Source organism: Oreochromis niloticus, linkage group LG15, assembly GCF_001858045.2.
Source record: "Oreochromis niloticus isolate F11D_XX linkage group LG15, O_niloticus_UMD_NMBU, whole genome shotgun sequence".
Classification (NCBI taxonomy): Eukaryota; Metazoa; Chordata; class Actinopteri; order Cichliformes; family Cichlidae; genus Oreochromis; species Oreochromis niloticus.
Window position 1 is genome coordinate 24,898,654 of NC_031980.2, and position 19,594 is coordinate 24,918,247.

At 42.2% G+C, this 19,594-nt stretch overlaps 1 protein-coding gene and 1 long non-coding RNA gene across 9 annotated transcripts in view; one reads left to right on the forward strand and one right to left on the reverse strand.

Annotated features, from left to right (window-relative positions):
* The window catches only part of adgrg6 (adhesion G protein-coupled receptor G6), a 111,030-nt gene that overhangs the window by 32,803 nt on the left and 58,633 nt on the right, over positions 1 to 19,594 (forward strand). For 4 of the 5 annotated variants that reach the window (XM_025898689.1, XM_019346067.2, XM_019346068.2 and 1 more), the window contains 5 exons: positions 10,966 to 11,313; positions 13,848 to 13,987; positions 14,174 to 14,453; positions 14,890 to 15,066; positions 17,333 to 17,380. In XM_025898689.1, coding sequence (XP_025754474.1) covers positions 10,966 to 11,313; positions 13,848 to 13,987; positions 14,174 to 14,453; positions 14,890 to 15,066; positions 17,333 to 17,380 — 993 coding nt within the window. The remainder of the gene's footprint in view (positions 1 to 10,965; positions 11,314 to 13,847; positions 13,988 to 14,173; positions 14,454 to 14,889; positions 15,067 to 17,332; positions 17,381 to 19,594) is intronic. The other variant, XM_013272263.2, reaches the window with a different exon arrangement.
* The window catches only part of LOC102082011 (uncharacterized), a 28,567-nt gene continuing 23,316 nt past the window's right edge, over positions 14,344 to 19,594 (reverse strand). Inside the window, exons 5-6 of one of the 4 annotated variants that reach the window (XR_003214104.1) lie at positions 15,798 to 15,907; positions 15,080 to 15,634 (exon numbers count right to left, since the gene is read on the reverse strand). This is a non-coding gene — a long non-coding RNA (uncharacterized LOC102082011). Of the gene's footprint in view, positions 14,430 to 15,079; positions 15,908 to 19,594 lie in introns of those variants that run through there. The other 3 variants (XR_266250.3, XR_003214105.1, XR_003214106.1) reach the window with 3 other exon arrangements.

Below are 19,594 nucleotides of genomic sequence, written 5' to 3' on the forward strand. Positions count from 1 at the left end.
AACTCCTGGCTTCAGTACCATCAAAATAGCGAGGACATGCAACGACCTCAAAAGAACTCCCAGTACCTGGAGTTCATGTGCCTCTTGGCTAAGGAACTGATAAACAAGGGACAAACATGTGAACAAGACCTGAATAATATCAGTGATGTAGAGTTCTCTCTAGAAATCAAGAAAAGGATTGAATTTTGTTAGTTTCACATTCGTGATCAATGAACTCCCCTTGTGCACTGTAGTGCACATGTTGTAAAATTTAAATAATATTAGTTAAAAACAAAAATTTTTTTGCAATGTGTTTTTTAACAACCCAACACTTGGTTTATATGAAAAAAATCAAAATCAAAATACTTTTTTTTTCCTGGGTCTCAGGAGGTTATACCAGCCTACTATTCCAACTACTAATAGTAGTTGTAATTAGGTGTGTCATGATATTAGGAATTCAAACTCAACATCAAACAATAGTCGATCCCATTTTCGACACAACAGGTAACAAATTGAAGAGTCATTCAATATATATACATGTTTGTGCAAATTTATTGAGCCCAGTTTACTTCCTGTGTGTTTGGTGGGTTTGGCTTCATTCTTCAGTGCTGATCATGCAGACCTAGTAAGAGAGAGATATTATACACCTTATGTCAAACTGAGTGATTTATGGCCCCCAGTAAAATATTATGCTAGTTCATAGGTCATTGCTTTTTTTTTAAAAATAATTAATTGATTATTTAGAAAGTTTATATATCAAATAGCATTCTTTTATTTTTAAGCCATTAAAAAGTTTTTTACTTTTTTATGCTTAAAAAACGTCATCTGGTGGGGGGTCAGCGTGTGTACTTGAAAAAGTAATATTTTTCCAGCGGGAAAAGACAAGAATGGCGTCTCTGTGAGGGGTGGGAGACCTCACATCCTTGACACACATCCTGTCTATGTTTCTGGAGCAGCGAGTTGATAAGGTACTTGAGAGTTAGTTTTATAAGTTCAAAAACAGCGGTGGGGAGTAGAGTCGCGGCCTCATCGTTGTCCACGGACGAAGGCTGTCCACGGCTCTCCCCGGGGTGGGGATCATTGTCTTCAGGCTCTCGGAAAAGAGCCCGGCACACAGGGTCGCCCAAAGTCCACAGCGAGGCACTGGAGACGGAGCTGCTTGCCGGGGTCTGCTCCTGTGATTGCCAGCCGAGAGCGGCTAGTTGAGGGTGGCTGGGCGAGTTCCAACCTTGAGGTGATGGAGGCAGGAACGGAGTATCAGCAAGCATAGCGGGCGGAGATGATGAGGCCTGATGGGGGCTCGGTGGCGGAGTAGGGATGAAGGAGATAGAGCAGAGGGGGCTCCGAAGTGAGTCATGGTTGTTTTTAGACGATGTGGAGGAGACTGTGGTTTTTAAAGGGACTGAGGAGGAGGAGGCGGGGTAAGGGGGGACCGGCTGAGGGGTGGGGTTATGTAGAACGCTGCGGGTTATTTCCAACCAGGACCAACTCAATTGTGCTTTTACTTAGCTTAAAAAGCTCTAATATTGTGTCATTCTTTTCACCCACCATCTTAAGTAGGGGTGGGTTTTTATAATTGATTTATCGATTAAAATCGATTCTGGCTTGGATAACGTAAAATCGATTCATTAAAATCCTGAATCGATTTTTTAATATAAATTTATTTTGCCCGAAATGCCAGAATCTCTGGTGAAATCTCACAAAATTTCAACAACTACCAAACAGCTAAGACAGTAAGTGAGAGCAGGAACACGGATTCTGCACAAAGACGTAAACACACAGCGCGACACGCGGATCAGAATCAGTGAGATGTCGCCTTTCTCAGGGTCGGGCTGAAAGCCGGGCTGAAAGCCGACAGCTCGCTGATTCTGATCTGTCGGCGGGTCCGCGCTTTGTGTTCACGCCCTTTTTGCGCTGATTCTAAAGCTGTTAGTTTGATCTCTCTCCAAACAATATTGACCGAACCAGCAGCAAAAGAAGATCCAAACTACGCTTCACATGAACAACAACAACTCTGACTTTTACTGTTTTGCTTCCACCACGATGCACAGCTCTCTCTCTCACTCTCTCTCTCTTTGTACTTCAAGAACAGTTTCCCGTCTAAAAATCTGTCTTCTGCATTATTCGCTTGCTTGTTACGCACAAGTCTGCCGTTGTTTACAGCGCTGTCGCCGCTGTTTCTTTTCCCTTTTACATTCTTCCGAAAAGAAAACCTAATTTCTGCTGTTCAATACTGAACCAATTTAAACTTTTTAAAATTATGCAAAATGCAAAACACTCAGCCATGTCTCTAATAAAACCGCTGTAACGTCAGAGGTAATGTTCATATGTTGATTAATGGTTTTCTTTCGTTTTTGATGTACTGCAGAATATTTTTATAAAATCCCAGGCCAGGAAAACCTTCATGTTTTTCTGTGTTTTATCTTCAGCTACTTTGACACAAAGGCATCTGCTATGATGCTTACACCTTTGATAAAGTCTTGCGTGTGTCAGCTTCCTTTTTATTGATACAAAAATATGTAAATGTACTGATCTGAATTATAATATTTCTGACTGTCAAAATTTCCCAGATTTAAATCGAATTGAATCAAATCGTGGATCGAATCGATTCGGGACCTTGTGAATCGGAATTGAATCGATTCTAGAAATCAGTGACGATACCCAGCTCTAATCTTAAGCCAGTCCTGAGTGGGAATCCGAAGCAATGTGTTGAAAACACCGGACTGGGTGTTTGTAAGATCCAGCACAAAATCATCCGTGCTAGAGTCATCTGATGTTTGCAAAATGGCGTGGTCTTCGTCTCCCACTGCGCGTATGTGACGGTTTTTCTCACTGTGTTTAAAGGCCGGTGTTGTTGGGTGAATGGTGGAAAGGCGTAGGCCTCTTTGAAAACCGGATGCGTCTGAGTTTGCTGGTCCCTGGTTCGCGGTTGCTGCGAGCTCGTTTCCTGCAGGCTCTTCTGCACTTCAGGGGTGTCGATGAGGGTCAAAACAGCCCAGTCAGAGGAAGTAAAGGCGATCCGCGGTGTTAGCGGGCCAAAACTTTCACCTGCTTTTAGCTGGTAGAAATAGATTTCGCTCTCTGGGAGGCTGAAAGCATAGCCCCAAAACCCCCCAGTGTTGAGACGGAATCTCTCCTCCAACAGGATAGCAGATGCTGGCTGCACCCTGCAAAGATGCATTCGTCTGAGTTCTGCCGGCGCAGCGTAGGCTCTGTAGCTAGTTACTGGGGTCTGAGTGACCACTCTGAGATTGGTAGGTCTGGCGGCCATGTTGTTTTGTGAAAAAAAAGAGAAAAGTTGCTTGTTTTTTTCTCAGAGAAAAAAACCCAGTTAAATTTAAGCTGAAATGTTAGATTATTTATCCTGAATGCCAGCGAGAGAATAAACCTATCGCTGAGAAGGTAAATCGGACCTGTATCCGAATGGCTAACCGGGGTGCGAGTGGAGCCGCCCCTTTGTTATGTGATTGGCAGCGGGGCGAGTTAGGCACGCCTGGGAGGCGGAGTTGGTCTCCGGCGCAAATTTCGAACGAAGAGCCTGAATCATTAAGGATCAGATACGGAGCGAACAAGAAGGAAAAGATGCTGCTCTGGGAGAGGTTCGATGCGAGTCAGAGCGAAAGGAGAACTTAGACTTTGCTGAATTTTACACGGAGCTAGTAGAGGGCTGGTTTGAAGAAAAAAGACTAAGGATTTTTTTCAGGATTTCCCCTGTTTTCAAATATAAGGCTTTGGGTATAGAGGGTTCCCTACAAGTTATTCTAGGGTTTTTTGTTGTGCGTATTTTGGATAGAAATACGGAGGGTTTTTTCAGGAGTTTTTCCCTGCTTATTTGCCTAAGGGTTGGGATAGGAGCTGCGAGAGTTTTATCGAGTTATTCTAGGGGGGGTTTTTTTGCGTTTTTTGGAGAAAAGAGTTTTTTTCAGTAAGTTTTTTATGTTGGGAGCCGCGGTGCGTTTATGATCGCGAGAGTTTTTTGCGACTCTGACCTTGATTCTAAATCTCCTTGTTCGGATTAAACAAATGCAAATAAATTGAAATAAAGTTTTCCCCCGAGGTATGCACCCTGTATGTGTGGCCATACTGAACGTTACAAAAGCACAAGTTTAACTAAGCACTTTTACTATGATTTAACACATTTTCACACACACACAAGCACGGGCCCAGACACAGGCGCGCGCACAGACACACAGGCGCGCGCGCGCACAGACACACAGGCGTGCGCGCGCACCCATGCGCTGACCCCCCACCAGATGGCGTTTTTTAAGCATAAAAAAGTAAAAAGCTTTTAAATGGCTTAAAAATGAAAGAATGCTATTTGATATATAAACTTTCTAAATAATCAATTAATTATTTTTTGGGGGGAAAAAGCAATGACCTATGAACTACGATATTTTGGATGAATATCATATTTTTATGAATATCATATTTTTATGAATATCATATTTTTAGTACTTCCTTTATTACTTCCTTTACTTCCTGAGCTCATGAATATTTTATTGGGGGCCATAAATCACTCAGTTTGACATAAGGTGTATAATATCTCTCTCTCTGGTAGACTACTTCTGTTTCTGTCTGTTTGCTGGTAGATTTCTCACATCTCTGATTAAAGATTTTGAGAGAAACAAATAGCTGTTATCCTATAACAATGAGTAACATTAAGATGATCTTTGTAATATTAGCCACCTCTCTTAATGATAACTTTGCATTAAGGTGTTGTTATTTCTGACCTGTTTTATACTTTAGTGTTGTTGAAATGGGAGCTTTGTGGACTACTGAACTTCCTCTTAAAGACCAGAGTGTCTGTATTTAAGATGTTGCCCGTGTGTTAAGCTGCTAGTGGGGGGAGGGGCTGTGTGTCAAATGGGGAGGGGCGGTAGTTACACTGGCAGCAGCACAGGAACAGAGCAGGAGGGAAAGAGAGAGAAAGAGAGCCAGGGGCAACAACAAGAGACAACATCATTACATTAGAGGTATGGTAATCATCCACAACTATTTACAGTTACGGATGATAAAGGATTCAGAAAGTTTATTCATGCAGTGAATCCTATGTATGCATTTCCAAGCAGGAAAACACCCCAAAAAATCCCAGGCCTATATGACAGAGAATGTGCATCTTCTTTTTGTTTTGCATATTTTAATTTATATTTTATTGTGTTGTGTTTTGCAGTGTTTTGTGTTGTTTCACTTTAAATTTGTTTAAAAAGAAAAGCTGAAAATTTAAATAGTTAAAATTTGAAATGTAAATAATTGTTTTTTGTATTTTATAATTTCTTTATTACATTTTATGTGGAGAGAATAAATAAAAGTATATTTACGGTGGCCCCTAGAGACAAAGCACGTACAAACTCCAAAACGTACAAACTCCAAAACACATGCAAATTCCAAAACACGTACAAACTCCGAAGCACGTACAAACTTCAAAACACATGCAAATTCCAAAGCACGTACAAATTCCAAAGCACGTGCAAACTCCAGAACACAACGGAAGTGCTCCAGGACGCTAGGGGCAGTTTTGAGCTTTTGTGACCTAGTGGCTACACAAGCCAGGAAGTACCAACTACCGGATTTGGTGTGTGGTATTAACCTCTTCTCCCCCACGCCCCTGGCATTGGGGGCAAAAAGGAGGAGATCACGTTTAATCGGTTATAACGCCGGTTGAGAAATATAAATCCAGACATGTGTGGTATCCACAGAAACCTCAGAATCTCAGCTAAAATGTCATATAAACCATTTCTACAACCACCAAACACACCGAAAACAAGCCACGATTAAACGAGCAGTTACGTAAATGCGCAGAAGTCCGCTAAACACACAAAACCGAACCAGAAATTCTTCAGACTTCATGTAACCGGTTAAAAATAGGCTGGTTAGCTCCCAGGGCTATCACTGACTCCACACACCAAGTTTCACCACGATCAGACCAAAATTCACTGAATTAGCCGCAAAAGAAGACCACAAAAACACACAGCGGCGCAAATGCGCTAAGACAGAAATTGGCTTACCGTCCCGATTTCCTCCATTATTGTCGCCGGTAGCCGGTAGCCATGTGATAGCCGGTAATTACCATGCCAACCTAGCCGCATCAGAGCCGTTTTCGTCAACAACCTCCATTTTAGACCCACCTACAGACACGTGACTGGACAGACGCCACATGCAATAAATTTGGACACACGTGGGTTTTGGCATTACAACGTCTGATTGGTTGAAGTGACGTGAACGTGGCATCGTTACTTTGAATCTATTGGCTAAAACGATTAAAAAGAGGTGTCAATCATGCAAATTGACCAAAAGACCCCAAAGTTACAGCCCCTCAAAATTTAAAGGGCCAGAGGCCAATGAAGCGCTCCATGCGCACGGCAGAAAAGGGCCACTAGCATGTAAATGTGTGGTTAATGCTTCAAAAATATATTTTTAAAAAAAGCATTTTTAGGCCTGTTAATAAAATTTATTAATTTCTGCTCTTTAATACCTAAAAAAATAAACTGGCATGGTGTCCAATTGTGTGCCAAAATTGGACATTTTTGTACAACGTCTGGATATTCATGTATTGACAGGGCTGTAGTTTTTCACTGTTTTACTTTAGAAACACAAATCTTTGTACAGATTATGCTTATATGTTGGTTACTGGATTTGTGGAACCAAATATGATCTGATCCATATTTTTAAAAGGGTTATATGCTAAAAATTACAAAAAAAAATTAGGCGAGAATAAAATCTACTTACTTTTTCTGTGTTCCAGTCTCAGTAACTTTGACACAGTAATATCTGCTTTAATATTTACACCTCTAATTAAATGTCCCAAGTGTTAGCTTCATTTTGATACCAAGATTGTAAGGACAGAGTTTGTAATTGCAGAGAAATAATCAGTTTAATTTAGGCATTGCATTTTCGAGCAGGAAGCTCAGAAACCCCCTTGGGGTTTAAGAGGTCAGGTAAATGAACTTTTTTTTTTTAATTATCTGAATATATATGAGTGTCTGTGTATAAATACACAAACAGTACACATATGCTTTCAATTGTGTAATTTAAGTGATCTAGGTAGCTCTGTTTTGGAAGTTCAGTTAACGCTAGCAACGTGTTTTGGAGTTTATACGTGCTTCGGAGTTTGTATGTGTTTTGGAGTTTGTACATGCTTTGTCTCTAGGGGCCACCGTATATCGTTATATATAAACATATATGAATAAGAAACATGTTTTGTTTTTTTTTACATTAGTAATTCCTTTTGTGCATAATTTTATATTTTTGTTGATAATAAATTAATTAAAGCAACAAAACAACCTGAAGAGCCGGTTGGGAGCTGAAAGAGCCGGCTCTTTTTAGTGAGCCGAGTCGAAAGAGCCAGTTCTCTAAAAAGACCCAGAATTCCCATCACTAGTTGGTATATTGTTGAAAATGAGCATTTAATTTGATAGTAATCTTTATTGGTACCCAAATATCACTTTCTTTTAACAACCCTATCTGGCAAAAAACGAAGTACTGTCATGTTTTCAGAATTTTGGTACTGAAAGGTAATGTAAATATTGGTTTTGGTGACATCCCTGATTGTACTAGTGCTGTAGATTTTTTTAGTAATGCTATGCTAGTGAAAACATGGTGTAACATCTTGAGATATCAGCTAGTTTTGTGATTTTCTGCCGCCTCCTAACTCTGCTCAAGCCCTGTTTCACGGACGCCTGGATATTAAAGAGACCAGCCTCACTGACTGTTTTATTGGAGCTGAAAGACATTTTGACTTTCAATGATGTTGCCGTCTTTGATCTTGGAAACTGAAGGAACATTTGGACAGGAAATGACAAATTATGCCAGACTAAGTGAATTACCTTCAGCACCTTTAAATCCATTGAGTAAACAATGTCCAGGGCGTCCTGCTATATTCAGCCAGCACATTGTGCAGGCAGTGTGCTGAAGAGACATGAAAGAAAAGCGTCAGAGTCTGTGAGCGTTGTAGTTTGATATCGAGACTGAAAACATGAAACCTTTTTTTTCCTGCCTGCGCTGCTCTGTTCTTGGAGATATCGACACTCAGACTAGCTGCAGTCAAATAGAAGCACGCAGGACGGATCAGACCAATGGTATTTGGACACTTAGAGTGCACTCAGGGAGAGTGTCAGCATCTTGTTAGTGTTGGTGAGACAATCAAATCAGTTAGTGAATTTCAAAATATTATGGCTGAATATTAAAATGTTGGCTGATAAGGGTCCGGCCATTAGAGTCTGTCGATCAGGAGGGTCGGCTGTTCACAGCTTGTAAAGCCGAGACGAGAGAATCCAGAGAAACGTGAAGTTGTACTGCCAGAAACTTGAGAGGCAGCTTTTAGGCTTTTGAGGGATGAACTGTGTGGCTTACAAATGCACCCCCCCCCCCCACACACACACACACACACACACACAAACACACACACACACACAACGTACCCTGAATGAAATCAGGGAATCAGGAGAGATCGAGGGTTTCACCAAGAAAAGTCTACACTCCCCAAGAGACACGGGAAACACTCATTTTGTATGTGCGCGTGTGTGTGCGTGTGTGTGAGGAAGAGAGAGAAACAGAGCTGGGAAAGAGAGAGAGTGAAGCTGTTTTCTGAATCGTGTGGCAGCGTCTAGTTTTTCCATTAGTGGAAGGGGGGAAAAAAAGCTTGGTGCTTTTTGATGTTACATCCAAATGTTCCTAAAATTTCACACTGAACAACTTTAATGGGAGCAAAAGGTTTAGCTGAGACACACACACACACACACACACACACTCAGAAGGAGTGGAAATGGGTTTGTGCATAAATTTGCCATGTGTCCTGTGAATGTGTTTGCGTGCACCTGTGCAGTCAGAGTATGCACGTGTATTTCTGTCAGCATAGAAATCCTAAATCACTCTCTGTTGATCCGACATGTTCAGCATGCTTTCAGTAAATTGCTTGTAGAACATAAATGACTCAAGGAGAGAGGGGGGGAATACATGGGGGGGATATAACCTCACGCTCCACGGTTTCAACTTTTCAATTCAACCGATGCCATTTCAAAGCCAGGTGCATTAAAAGGCAGAAGCACAGCAGGAGTATGGCTTACAGCAGCAAAAAGCATTTAAAACCCTTTTTGGGACACAGTCAGCAAGAGTTTGTCACCACCGGTGAGTGGTGATTGTGTACGTGCAGGTTTTTGTCCGGTGTCCTCTGAAATCACTGATCACCAGATGGGCTAATAGCCTCGTCACATTGTAAACAAACCCTGAATCCACAGAATTAAAAAACACATGAAGCATGAAGGTGATCACGGTTTCTTAGGCAGAGGTCTCTAAAGGACACAGCTGGGAGATTTCTAAATACTCCTCGACCATCGCTGTGGATGGTGGGCATGGCCGAGGATGTGCCTGAGCTAGGCTTGTGCATTTGATCGACCAATCAGATGTGAAGGCTGGGGAACACCTACCTACCTACTCTGATTGAGTAACAGTAACACAGCACTCTGCAGAGACTCCTTACGTGTGTTTTGGGGAATCCGTGAAGAGGATGTCGAGGATGTTCCATTAGCAGAGAAACACTGACCCCTTCCTCTGGTCACTCATACGTACAAATATTTGTGAAAGGAGGTAAATATGTGGCAATTAGCTTATTTAAATGCATTTAAATGATTTTAAATGACTCCTTTTTCATGTTATGACTCGTGCTGGTGGCTCAAAGGATTAACGGCCACGATAGCTGTTTGAGCAGCTTTCTCCTTATTTTGATTTAAGCAGCGCTTGAGAAGCCTGAAAGCGTTTCAGGATCTGGCAACATGCCACGATCGTAATTTAAAGTCTGCTGCACTTCATTAAAAACATTTACCAGAACGATGCGTGAGCTTCACCTCATCTGCTTCTGTTCCCATGAGCGAGGCGTGGAGCTGTCAGTTTCTGCAGTAAAGCTGTGCAGCCTGCACGAATGAATATGAAATAAGACGACTGTGAGAAATGTTACACCGCCGAGCTTTCCTTATTGGAGCAAGGGCTCTGAGACGCGCGCATGCCGGCGTTTCTGACGTCGGCTGTGGTTTTGGCTGCCGCAAAGGCCGAGCCTGAGATCAACGGAGGCCATTGTTGCCCCGAGCGAGAGAGGCAAACCATTCTTTCCACTTTCCATTTCAGCTCTTGTCTGTTATTATTTTTTTTTCCTCAGGAAACGTTCTTGTTTCCAGCTGTTGTTGAGGATGATGAAGGCCAACATGTTTCATGTTTAGAAAAGTCAAACTTGAGTTCCATTAACAGCGAACGTTTTACGGCTGGAGGTGGATAGGGCTATACATGGCTCCGTTACCGGGATGTGAAAATGTGAAACATGACTTTATATTAACATAAATATGTAGTGCAGCATGTATCGGTACCTTTAAATGAAAGTGGTTTTCTTTGGATCTCAGAGAACTTCAGTTTTGCAAACGAAACAAAAAACACAGCTGCTCGTGTTTTTTTTCAGCCAAGATTTTCATATTTTTGTTTAAAAGTGAAGAATTTGACTGCCTCTTGAAACAAGGGTGACTCACTCACTTTGCATGTGCATGCTTGTGTGTTTTCAATGTAAACTTGCAAGAGTCAGGTTGTGGTGTCAGTCTGCTCGTTTGACTGATTACTCTCTGGATTAACTGCACGAGTTGTTCTGGCTCATAGCTGAAGTGCGATTCCTCCGAGATTACTCCTGAACTACTCTTCTTGCATCCCCTCATCTTATCTTCTTGTCCTGTAAACAACAATAAAACGTACTGGGTTTGTCTTCTGAGTCCTTCTTGAAAACCTTTCTTGATCCCTGACTGGCTGACTGGGCTGCGTTTGCCTTTTGACTTCTAAAGATTGTAGAAATATGTCTGTCCCCTGTCTGTTTCACGTCTTATGGCCCTGTAGTCCTGTACTCTTTGTCTCATTTTTATCCCCGTGTCCTTGTCTACTAAGCGTCCTGTCTCCGTGAAGTTGCTGCCTCATTGAAGGTTGTCACAGTGTGAACACTCATGAATTTATCACCCCCAGTACTGGGCTGCGCCTCCACAAACTGTAACCTGGTGCTAACGGAGTCCCAGGGAGAAATCACATCACCGTGCTACCCCCAGAGATACCCCAATTCATACAACTGTAGGTGGATCATGAAGGCCCCCGCCGGCTTCATTATCCAGCTGTCCTTCCTGGACTTTGAACTGGAGGAGGCGCCGGGATGCATCTACGACTGGGTGAAAGTGAATACAGGCAGCGCTGAAGTTGTGTTCTGTGGTCTGACGGCCAACGGGCTGACGCAAAACTCAACGGGGAACGAGATGGTGCTGTCTTTTACCTCCGACTTCAGTGTGCAGAAGAAAGGCTTCAGAGTTAGCTTCCAACATGGTAGGTGAAAGCCGCCAACAGGGTCCTGATCTTCCAGTGTGTCTTAACTAAGTCAGGCATTAAACAAAAAGAGTTTGAGGATTGGTTTGGCGACAAGGACGGCTCATTTGGTGACAAACAACAAAGGGCCGATGTTACAGTATGAGGATTACAAATGCTCTGCTCACTAAACTGCTCACTAAAGGAGAATTTGGTCCAGGAGGTTTTTCACACGCAGGTGTGAACCCATTTTGGTTTGCTGACATGTGAAATCTTTGCAGCCGACCATTAGCAGTCCAACAACCAGCCAGTGTTCATCTACTCACAGATGGAGGGTGTATCTGTGCAGCACACTGCAAAGTTTCAAACTGGTCAAAAGCAGCAAGTAAAGCAGGGGTGTCAAATGTATGGCCCGCGGGCCACATCCGGCCTGCCATACGATTATATCCAGTCCGTGAGATAATTTCATATGTCAGTTATTGATGCCCCTGCTGAGAATCCATGCGGGCGGGGGTGGGACTTTAATTTGATAGGAATGATACATACAGAAAAAAACTCCCTTAGGGCCGTTCGTACTGCACAAAGTAATTTACAATAAACAATTAACCCGTTGAACCCCAATGCCCCGTTACCGGAGATGAGAGGGAGAACATCTGGTTTAATGTGATGTACAGAGATCTGTTATTTAAACAGAGACATGTGTGGTATCCACGGGAATGTCAGAATGTCAGCTAAAAGCTTACAAGACCATTTTAACGACCACCATACAGCTGAAACAGCAAACGATGAAAGAGCAGGTAAACAGACTCTGCAAAAAGATGTAAACAGAAAGTACGGCTCGTTCACCTGACGGCATACACGCGGACACAACATCAGTGCTGACAGACGACATCTCACAGATTCTGATGTTGCAACCTCATTTCTGCTGTTCAATACCGAAGAAATTTCAACTTTCACAAATTCTGCCAAATTACAAAACACGTAGCTTTGTCTCTAATAAAACCTTAGTGAAAAACAGAAATGTTTCTGTTTTTCACTTTCTACCATAAAAATCTCTTTTTTAAGACTAGAGTTAAAATCTAATGGACAGTATGAACAATGGGCTAGCAGAACTTTTCTGCAATTTTACATATTTATTTCTTACAGTTTAAGTCCAAAGAGTTGCGCTGACAGATTTCTTTCTTTGTCACAGCAAAGAAAGAAATCAATTAAACATGTAACTGGCCCGCTTAAGGTCAAAGTGGGCTGTAAAATGAGTTTGACACCCCTGACATAAAGCCTTAAATCATGTGAAGAGGCCTCGCAGTCTCTTGATGAACCAACAGGTGAAGATAACATATAGCATTAGCTTAGCATGGATTTCAGGGCAGTTTGTCGGCCCAGGAAATGTTGGACATTGGAGAGTGGAAAGGCTTTGTTGTTTAGTACCAGGTGTCCAGTGTCATTGCACTCCAGCTTAACACCATGACAACAAAGCTGTTCCTAAATCAGAAGCATTTATCATCTAAAGGGTTTTGTGATAAAAACAGAGGGAAGCGTTTCCACACCAGTTGTTTCATCAGTGATAAAAAGTATAATCAGTCAATCAATTTCCTGGTTTGTATGAGAGGCTGAATTGGACTTGGAAACTCTACATCATCTCCTCGCTGGAGGCCAGCCTCCTGACTTTAGCTGTATGAGTTCATGCACAGTCTGACTGAAGGTGCATGTTTTTAGGTTAACGTGCAGTCAAGAGACCGGAGCGTCTCCGTCACAGACAGTCCGACGTGTCACCGACTGACCCAACGCGGTTGCGGTGTGTTGATGCATCGTGTGTACCTGCCTTCATGCATGTTTGCTGTGTCGTCGTATTTAAGCGTTTTTCCAGTGAGCAGTGACAGACGACAGCTCCAGCCAGAGCCGGTCTCCTGCTGAGAAACTTTGTTTGACATGACACTTGAGAAAGGCTGAGGTCCTGGTTAGGAGCTGCTTGTGGATAAAACGTGTATTTTCTGAGAGTCGAACTCAGACTCATCGTCACCGCTTTGCTTTTTTCACTCAAAATTTCATTTAAAAGTTCGGCACATGAAGCAAATATAATCACCAAATCACATCTGAACAATAATAATTAGCTTTGTTAGGTGAAATCGAGTTTTGATTTGAACTGTTTAAACTGAAAAACCAATCAAAGACTCGTTAATTTTCCCTTCTGTGATTCTGAGTTTTCACTCCTGTTTTTGTCCTTTTGTTTTTGTTCTTTTTTAAACATTTCTTTCTTCCTTTGATTGAATTTCCGGATTTCTTTTTTTTCATCTCTTTACTTTTCTTGCTTCTCCTACTTTCTATTTTTGTTATTTTTTACTCTCTTCCATTCTTTTGGTGCTGGAATTTTCTCTTTTATTTCATTTCTGTCTTTTTTCCTTTTTTATCGTGAATCTTGAATTTTTCCTGAATTTTCTTTTATTCTTTTTGCTCTTTCACCTTGTTTCCTTTTGCTTGCTTCCTTATCTTATTTCTTTCCTCCTTTTTACTTTTCTCGTCCTTCCTTCTTCTTGATGTCCGTCTCTGCGTTTTAGTTGCTGTGGCCCTGAGGAACCAGAAGATCAAGATGTCCAGCGGCGTTGGGCAGATCACCAAGGTCGCCAATTCTGTTTCCATCCCTGCGCTGAGTCAGCTGACCATATGCTTCGAGGTGGAGCGCATCAGCCTGAAACAGGTCTGGATTAATGTCACTGATTATTTTAGATCTTTTTGATTTTTACAGCTTCAATCTTAAGTAAGTCATATCATAAGAAAATAGACCTGTTTAGGGGCTTTAAATTATTTAATTTATATCCATGTGTGTGTTATTCATCCCACCACAGTAAGTTCGTGTTAGCTATTGTTCTTGTTCCCTGAACAGAAAGAATGGATCTTCACTTACTCCAACAACAGCAGCGCCATGTTGCTGAGTCTTGGTTCCGATGGCACGGGGATGAAGATGGTCGTCGATGGAGTGGTCTGTCCAATAGACAACATCATCTTACCCTCTGACTTCACTTACTCCATGAAGTCCTTCTGTGTCCTCTGGACATCATCAAATGGGCGTGTGGCAGTTTACTTCAATGGTAACTACTGGGCCAAGGCCTGCTCCAGCTCCACCGGACACTCCGTGCAGGCTGGGGGAGAATTCCGGATAGGAAGTAAGCTCCAACACGAGTTTCATTTTTTTGATGCATTTTGTTAGACATGCACGTAAAGTGTCAAACCACTTTAAAGACATTCTGCAGAGAACCTTCACCACCCGGTAATCACTGGTTTGGGGATCTGCAGGATTAAGAGATGTAAACCTTGAATGCTGATTCTCTGCATGACATTTCATGGCACCCTGTGATGTCACATACATTAACAGCACCTTGGTTTGATAAGTGATGCAGTCACTTCTGTTAGTAAGCGGGAAAGTCTCGAGCCATGCTACCTGCTCTATGGTGCTGAGCTCAGTACTAACTCGCTTCTACCTAAGCAGACGTTGATGTAACTGCATACTTTGAGGATGTGGAATTATTATTGTGATCTTAGAGGAAAATAAATTAATAAATTTCTGTAATTCTCAGTGCTGTTTTTCTGGGATTTATTCAGATCAGCAGCAGAGCTTCGATGGGAACATCTACAACCTGCGGCTGTGGGATTACGCCATGTCCATTCAGCAGCTCGGCGCGTTAAAGTGTGAAAGCGTGGGGAATGTCATCGACTGGGACAACAGCTACTGGGCCATCCCAGCCTCTCTGGCCCAGACCGACACCTCGCTCAGCTGCAGTGAGTACAGGAAAGAAATCAAAATGTGATTAAACAAGCACAATAGCGGGAACAGGGGCGTGTGCTGCATGGGCTGTGATAGAGCCATGTGTGTTGCAGGTCAGGGGTGTCAGACTGATCTGCCAGGAGGCCTGAACTGGGTCACTGGATGGATCTGCAAAATGTGAAATGTGCAAAAAGGAGAGAACTTTTTTATTCGACATTTTTACTGCACAAGCAGCGATCAGAAAGTTTGTTTGTTTCTCTGCACATTTAGCTGCTAATCTTAGATCACTCCCTGGAAGTCCAGTCTGACACCTCGCCATCTAAACAGACCTTGAACACGATCAAAATTTTTAATGAAGGATCAATGCCAGGATCGGCACATTCTGAACCCAATGGCGATGAGTGAGAGCAGGAGCAAGATCGCCATGTTTTTAAATCATTTATTGGCATTTATTGAGACCCCTGAGGCATCTGCGCGCACAGCACTCCGACTGTGAAGGAGATTTTTGGCTGCACCGACACATCGCCATCTTCGGTCACGATCTAAACTGCTTGGCAGATTCGCTGCATCGTTGCCCACTTCCTGAAAAATGAAACTGAAGTTGAATGATGACCAGTCTGAGCTTTGAGAGAGATCCTGCACGCATCACAGAGGGACTCTAAGAATAGCAGCGGCGCTAAAAGCAGGCGCATTTAAATGAGGCTTTTCATTTGCATAGAGCGTTCCTGTAAGCTTCTGCTCACACCTCGTGTTTCACACTAGGAAGCATTGTGTTTCAAGTCAACCGGGCTGCGTCACCGTGGTGGCGTCCGACCCAGAGGTGTGAATCATTGTCAGCGTTACATTACCCACAGCCTGCCACAACACACAGAAGAAAGGCGGTTAAGTCGAGGAGCCGCGCTGACACGTTTCTTTGATTTACAACATTAGCAAATGTGGAAAAGCTGAAACACGAAGAAGAAACTAAAAAACTCAAACTGTGTTCTTCAGCTGGAACCAGCGGTCCACACAGAGGAGTCAGGAAGAGCCGAGAGACGTTCTAACACATCGTGTTTGCTGAGTGTGCACACTAAACGTTGCCATGAAAACATTTTTCTTCCCATTTACTGTGGCACCGAGAAGTCGCATGTCTCTCCCACACACTTACACACACACACCTCCAGGTACTCAGCACTTCAGTCTGTTTGCTATCAGCATGGAAAATTAGAACCAGACTTCAGCCAAATTCTGGTAGATTTTAGCTGCGCCTGGTGACTTAATCAGCTCCAGCAACCTGTTTGGCTGCTGATCAGAAATCACTGTGATTCCTGCTCTGGTCCACAAACCCACTTGGCTGGTGAAACACACCGACACAGATGTGTGCTACTGTACCGCTCCGAATGGAGGCATGTACATTTAAATGACTCAGTTATTAAAGATTTTTCACTGTTTTTATTAGCATGTTTTGCACACATACACACACCCACTGGTACAAACCTGTGTGTACTTGTGTGTGTGTGTGTGTTTGTGTGAGTGTGTGCGCCGACAGTGCAGTACCTCCTAGTTAAAGCTTTGTAAACGAGCGTGTAGCCACAGGGGGTTAGCCACAGCGGTTTTAGTGAAATTCCAGCCAACACTGTACCCACTGGAGAAAGAGCCTTCTCTGTGTGTGTGTGTGTGTGTGTGTGTCTCTGTGTGTGTGTGTCTGTGTGTGCATGCCTGTTTACCTCTGAGACTTGTGGTGGTTTTTCAGAAATGCATGATTCTGCACTAAGCTTCCATATTGTCCTGCACTTACAGTAAGAAGCTGACATTATGTGGGGGCGTTCACTTTAGCTCTACCTGAAACTTTATCTGTGAGATCCACACTTACAGAGACTTTATAGACTGAGACATGAGCGAGGTCTTTCATGTTACAGCTTTGACACAGTGCAGCACACAGTGCACAACAAGCTTCAGAGTGACATCAACTCTTCAGTCAGTTAAATCAGTAAGTAGATGGAAAACACATAAGAAGGTGTTGAAGACTGCAGGCATTTCCATTTCGGGTAACCTCCACACTTCTGCAGAAATGCACTTTTGATTTTGTGGGATCTGTCTAATTCCTGGAGCTTCAGACTACCTACGCTGATTTGACTGATGTTCTGAAGATTAAACGCTGCCTGAGTGACTGATGACTTACATTTTGTCTTTTGTTTATTAAGTGTGTCAACCTTACATTTGCATTAACAGATCTCTCCAATGATTCTTGTCTGTGTTGTTTTGGAACTCATGCCCACTAACCTGTCCCTCTCTTCACAGTTTGCTACCCTCATTGTATTTACTTAACAACTACTGCGCCAGCTAGTGGTGAGTGCTGCTAACACCCTGTGTACACCTGTGTGAGTGTGAGTTTATGTGTGTGTTGGCTTGTGCTAATGCATGGACTGGAATGTGTAACAGTCTCCTTTTTTCATTCCTTTGGATTGATGTTTTTTTAACCTCCTAAGACCCGAACTCTTCCGTGCCATGCAATTTAAATTTCTCTTTGATCTTTGGGCATATTGTAAAAACAATGTAAAAACAAAGAATTACCAGATTTTTTTCTACCTGATTTTTGTGTCTGAGAGAAATGAGAGCCACATATGAGGATATTCGTTTAAAATTTTGATAGAACAGTGGCAGTATAATGTCCTCGTAAGTGGATATCAGGCCACTGTACAGCAAAATTTAGTATTTTGGTCTAGACAACCCAAAATGTGATGTCCACATATGTGGACGCCAGGTCCTAGGAGGTTAATGTACAACAGTAGAATGTCATCAGCAAAACATAATCACAAAACAAAAGATCTTCCCCAGCAGCAGTTATTTAAAGGTTCAGATTATCAGCTGTGTATGAAAGCTGTAGATTATGCTCTGTGGCATCTTCCATCGATTTCCGGATGCATTTTGAAGCCTCAACTTTTGTTTTTTTGGCACTAGGAGTGCCCGTATTAAAGCAGTCTGCATCCATATACTGTATATGGATGCAGAATACAGATGCAACACGTGTCTCTTCTCTGTGCGTTAAATACTGTCATAGCCCTGCAGCAGAATTATCCAGTGATACAGAAATGCACTGTTAGATAAACTAGACTCTTTTTTTTCATTACATCATCAGTATCCACAAGTTCCCAGGATTAAAACGCCTTCATTAAAGTATCTTCTTTCACATGTTATAAATTAAACATCAATTATAGTATTGATGAATAAACTATAACTATAATGAAAGTAACTTTTGCTTGTATCCCTAGATGATCACATTTACTGCAGCTGGGCTTCCACACTTTGCTCAGCTGAAATCGCAGCAGAATTAGTAATAAATAAACATGACATGAACTTAATTGGACCCTGCAGGGAAACTGGATAATTGCAGCAGGAGGAAACACAAACAGAGGATTAGTCTGGAGAATAAAATGTGTTACATGGAGTCCGCATTCGCAGATGTCTGCTGCTCGGAGATTAGAAATGATTCAGTGTCACACTCATTCACAGGTTTGTGTAGCAGAGGTTCAAATGCAGGTCACAGCCTCTGCAAATGGATTCAGATACACATAAATGTCATTTACACAGAAGCAGCGACAGCAGTGGGAAAAGTCTGAAAAAGCCCTGGAATTTTTTAAAATTTCATTCACTGTCATTCATGGAAGAAAAAAGTGAGACGTCTTTAGATTTTTGTAAATAAAACAAGAAAATATTTGAGATTTTTGCTTAAAAACTGAATAATTATTGAGCTCCAGATTTTAAATCATCTGTCCTTATTTGGTGGTGATCCAGCTGTTTGCAGTGACCTCTCTGTTAATGTCTTTACTATTATTAAGTTTCATTAATGTTCTGGAATTTCAGTTATGTGATCTTTAATTGTCACTGAATTAGACATTTTTGAGGCAAGCCAGGAATAATTGATTGTTCTGTATTGACAAAGCTTATTGATAATTAGGTGTATACACTAAAAACTGCTTGTGAACTCCCAGAGAGACATAGTTCCACACAAAGCTGTGTTTTATTATTTAAATAAATAATCATTTAAAATTAGTTCTTAGAAGTGGCCCTGGCCACCCGCTGACCTCCCGCCTCCGCGTGTTTAAAGTTTTAAAGTTAGTTAAAAAGCGTTTTGTATGTACTTGGAAAGAAAAAGTTCATTCCATGAAGTGGAATGAAGCATTTGGAATTACCTCATACTCTCATACTTGGTCTAGTATGTTGGGGAAATGAAATTAGTCCTTCAAACAGGTCTCAAAACGTCTTTGTGTAACAGAGGACAGCGTGCAGTAATGCTGGCTGTGTCCAGAGAGGAAACGCTGAGAGTCACTGAGCATTGGAGTGTTAGTGTTTCTGATCAGCAGCTACAGTTTGAGGATTAACTGAGTGAACTGTTTTGTTTTAGTCTGAGCCTGTTGGAGGAACACAGGAAAGGATCAGAGCAGACACGTGAGGTCCCATCTGAAGGCCACAGAGCTCTTAAACGCGGAGGCTTCATGCTAATATTTGCATGTTTGGCTAACGAGCTAAAGGCATTAAGAAAAAAAGTCACAACTATCTTTG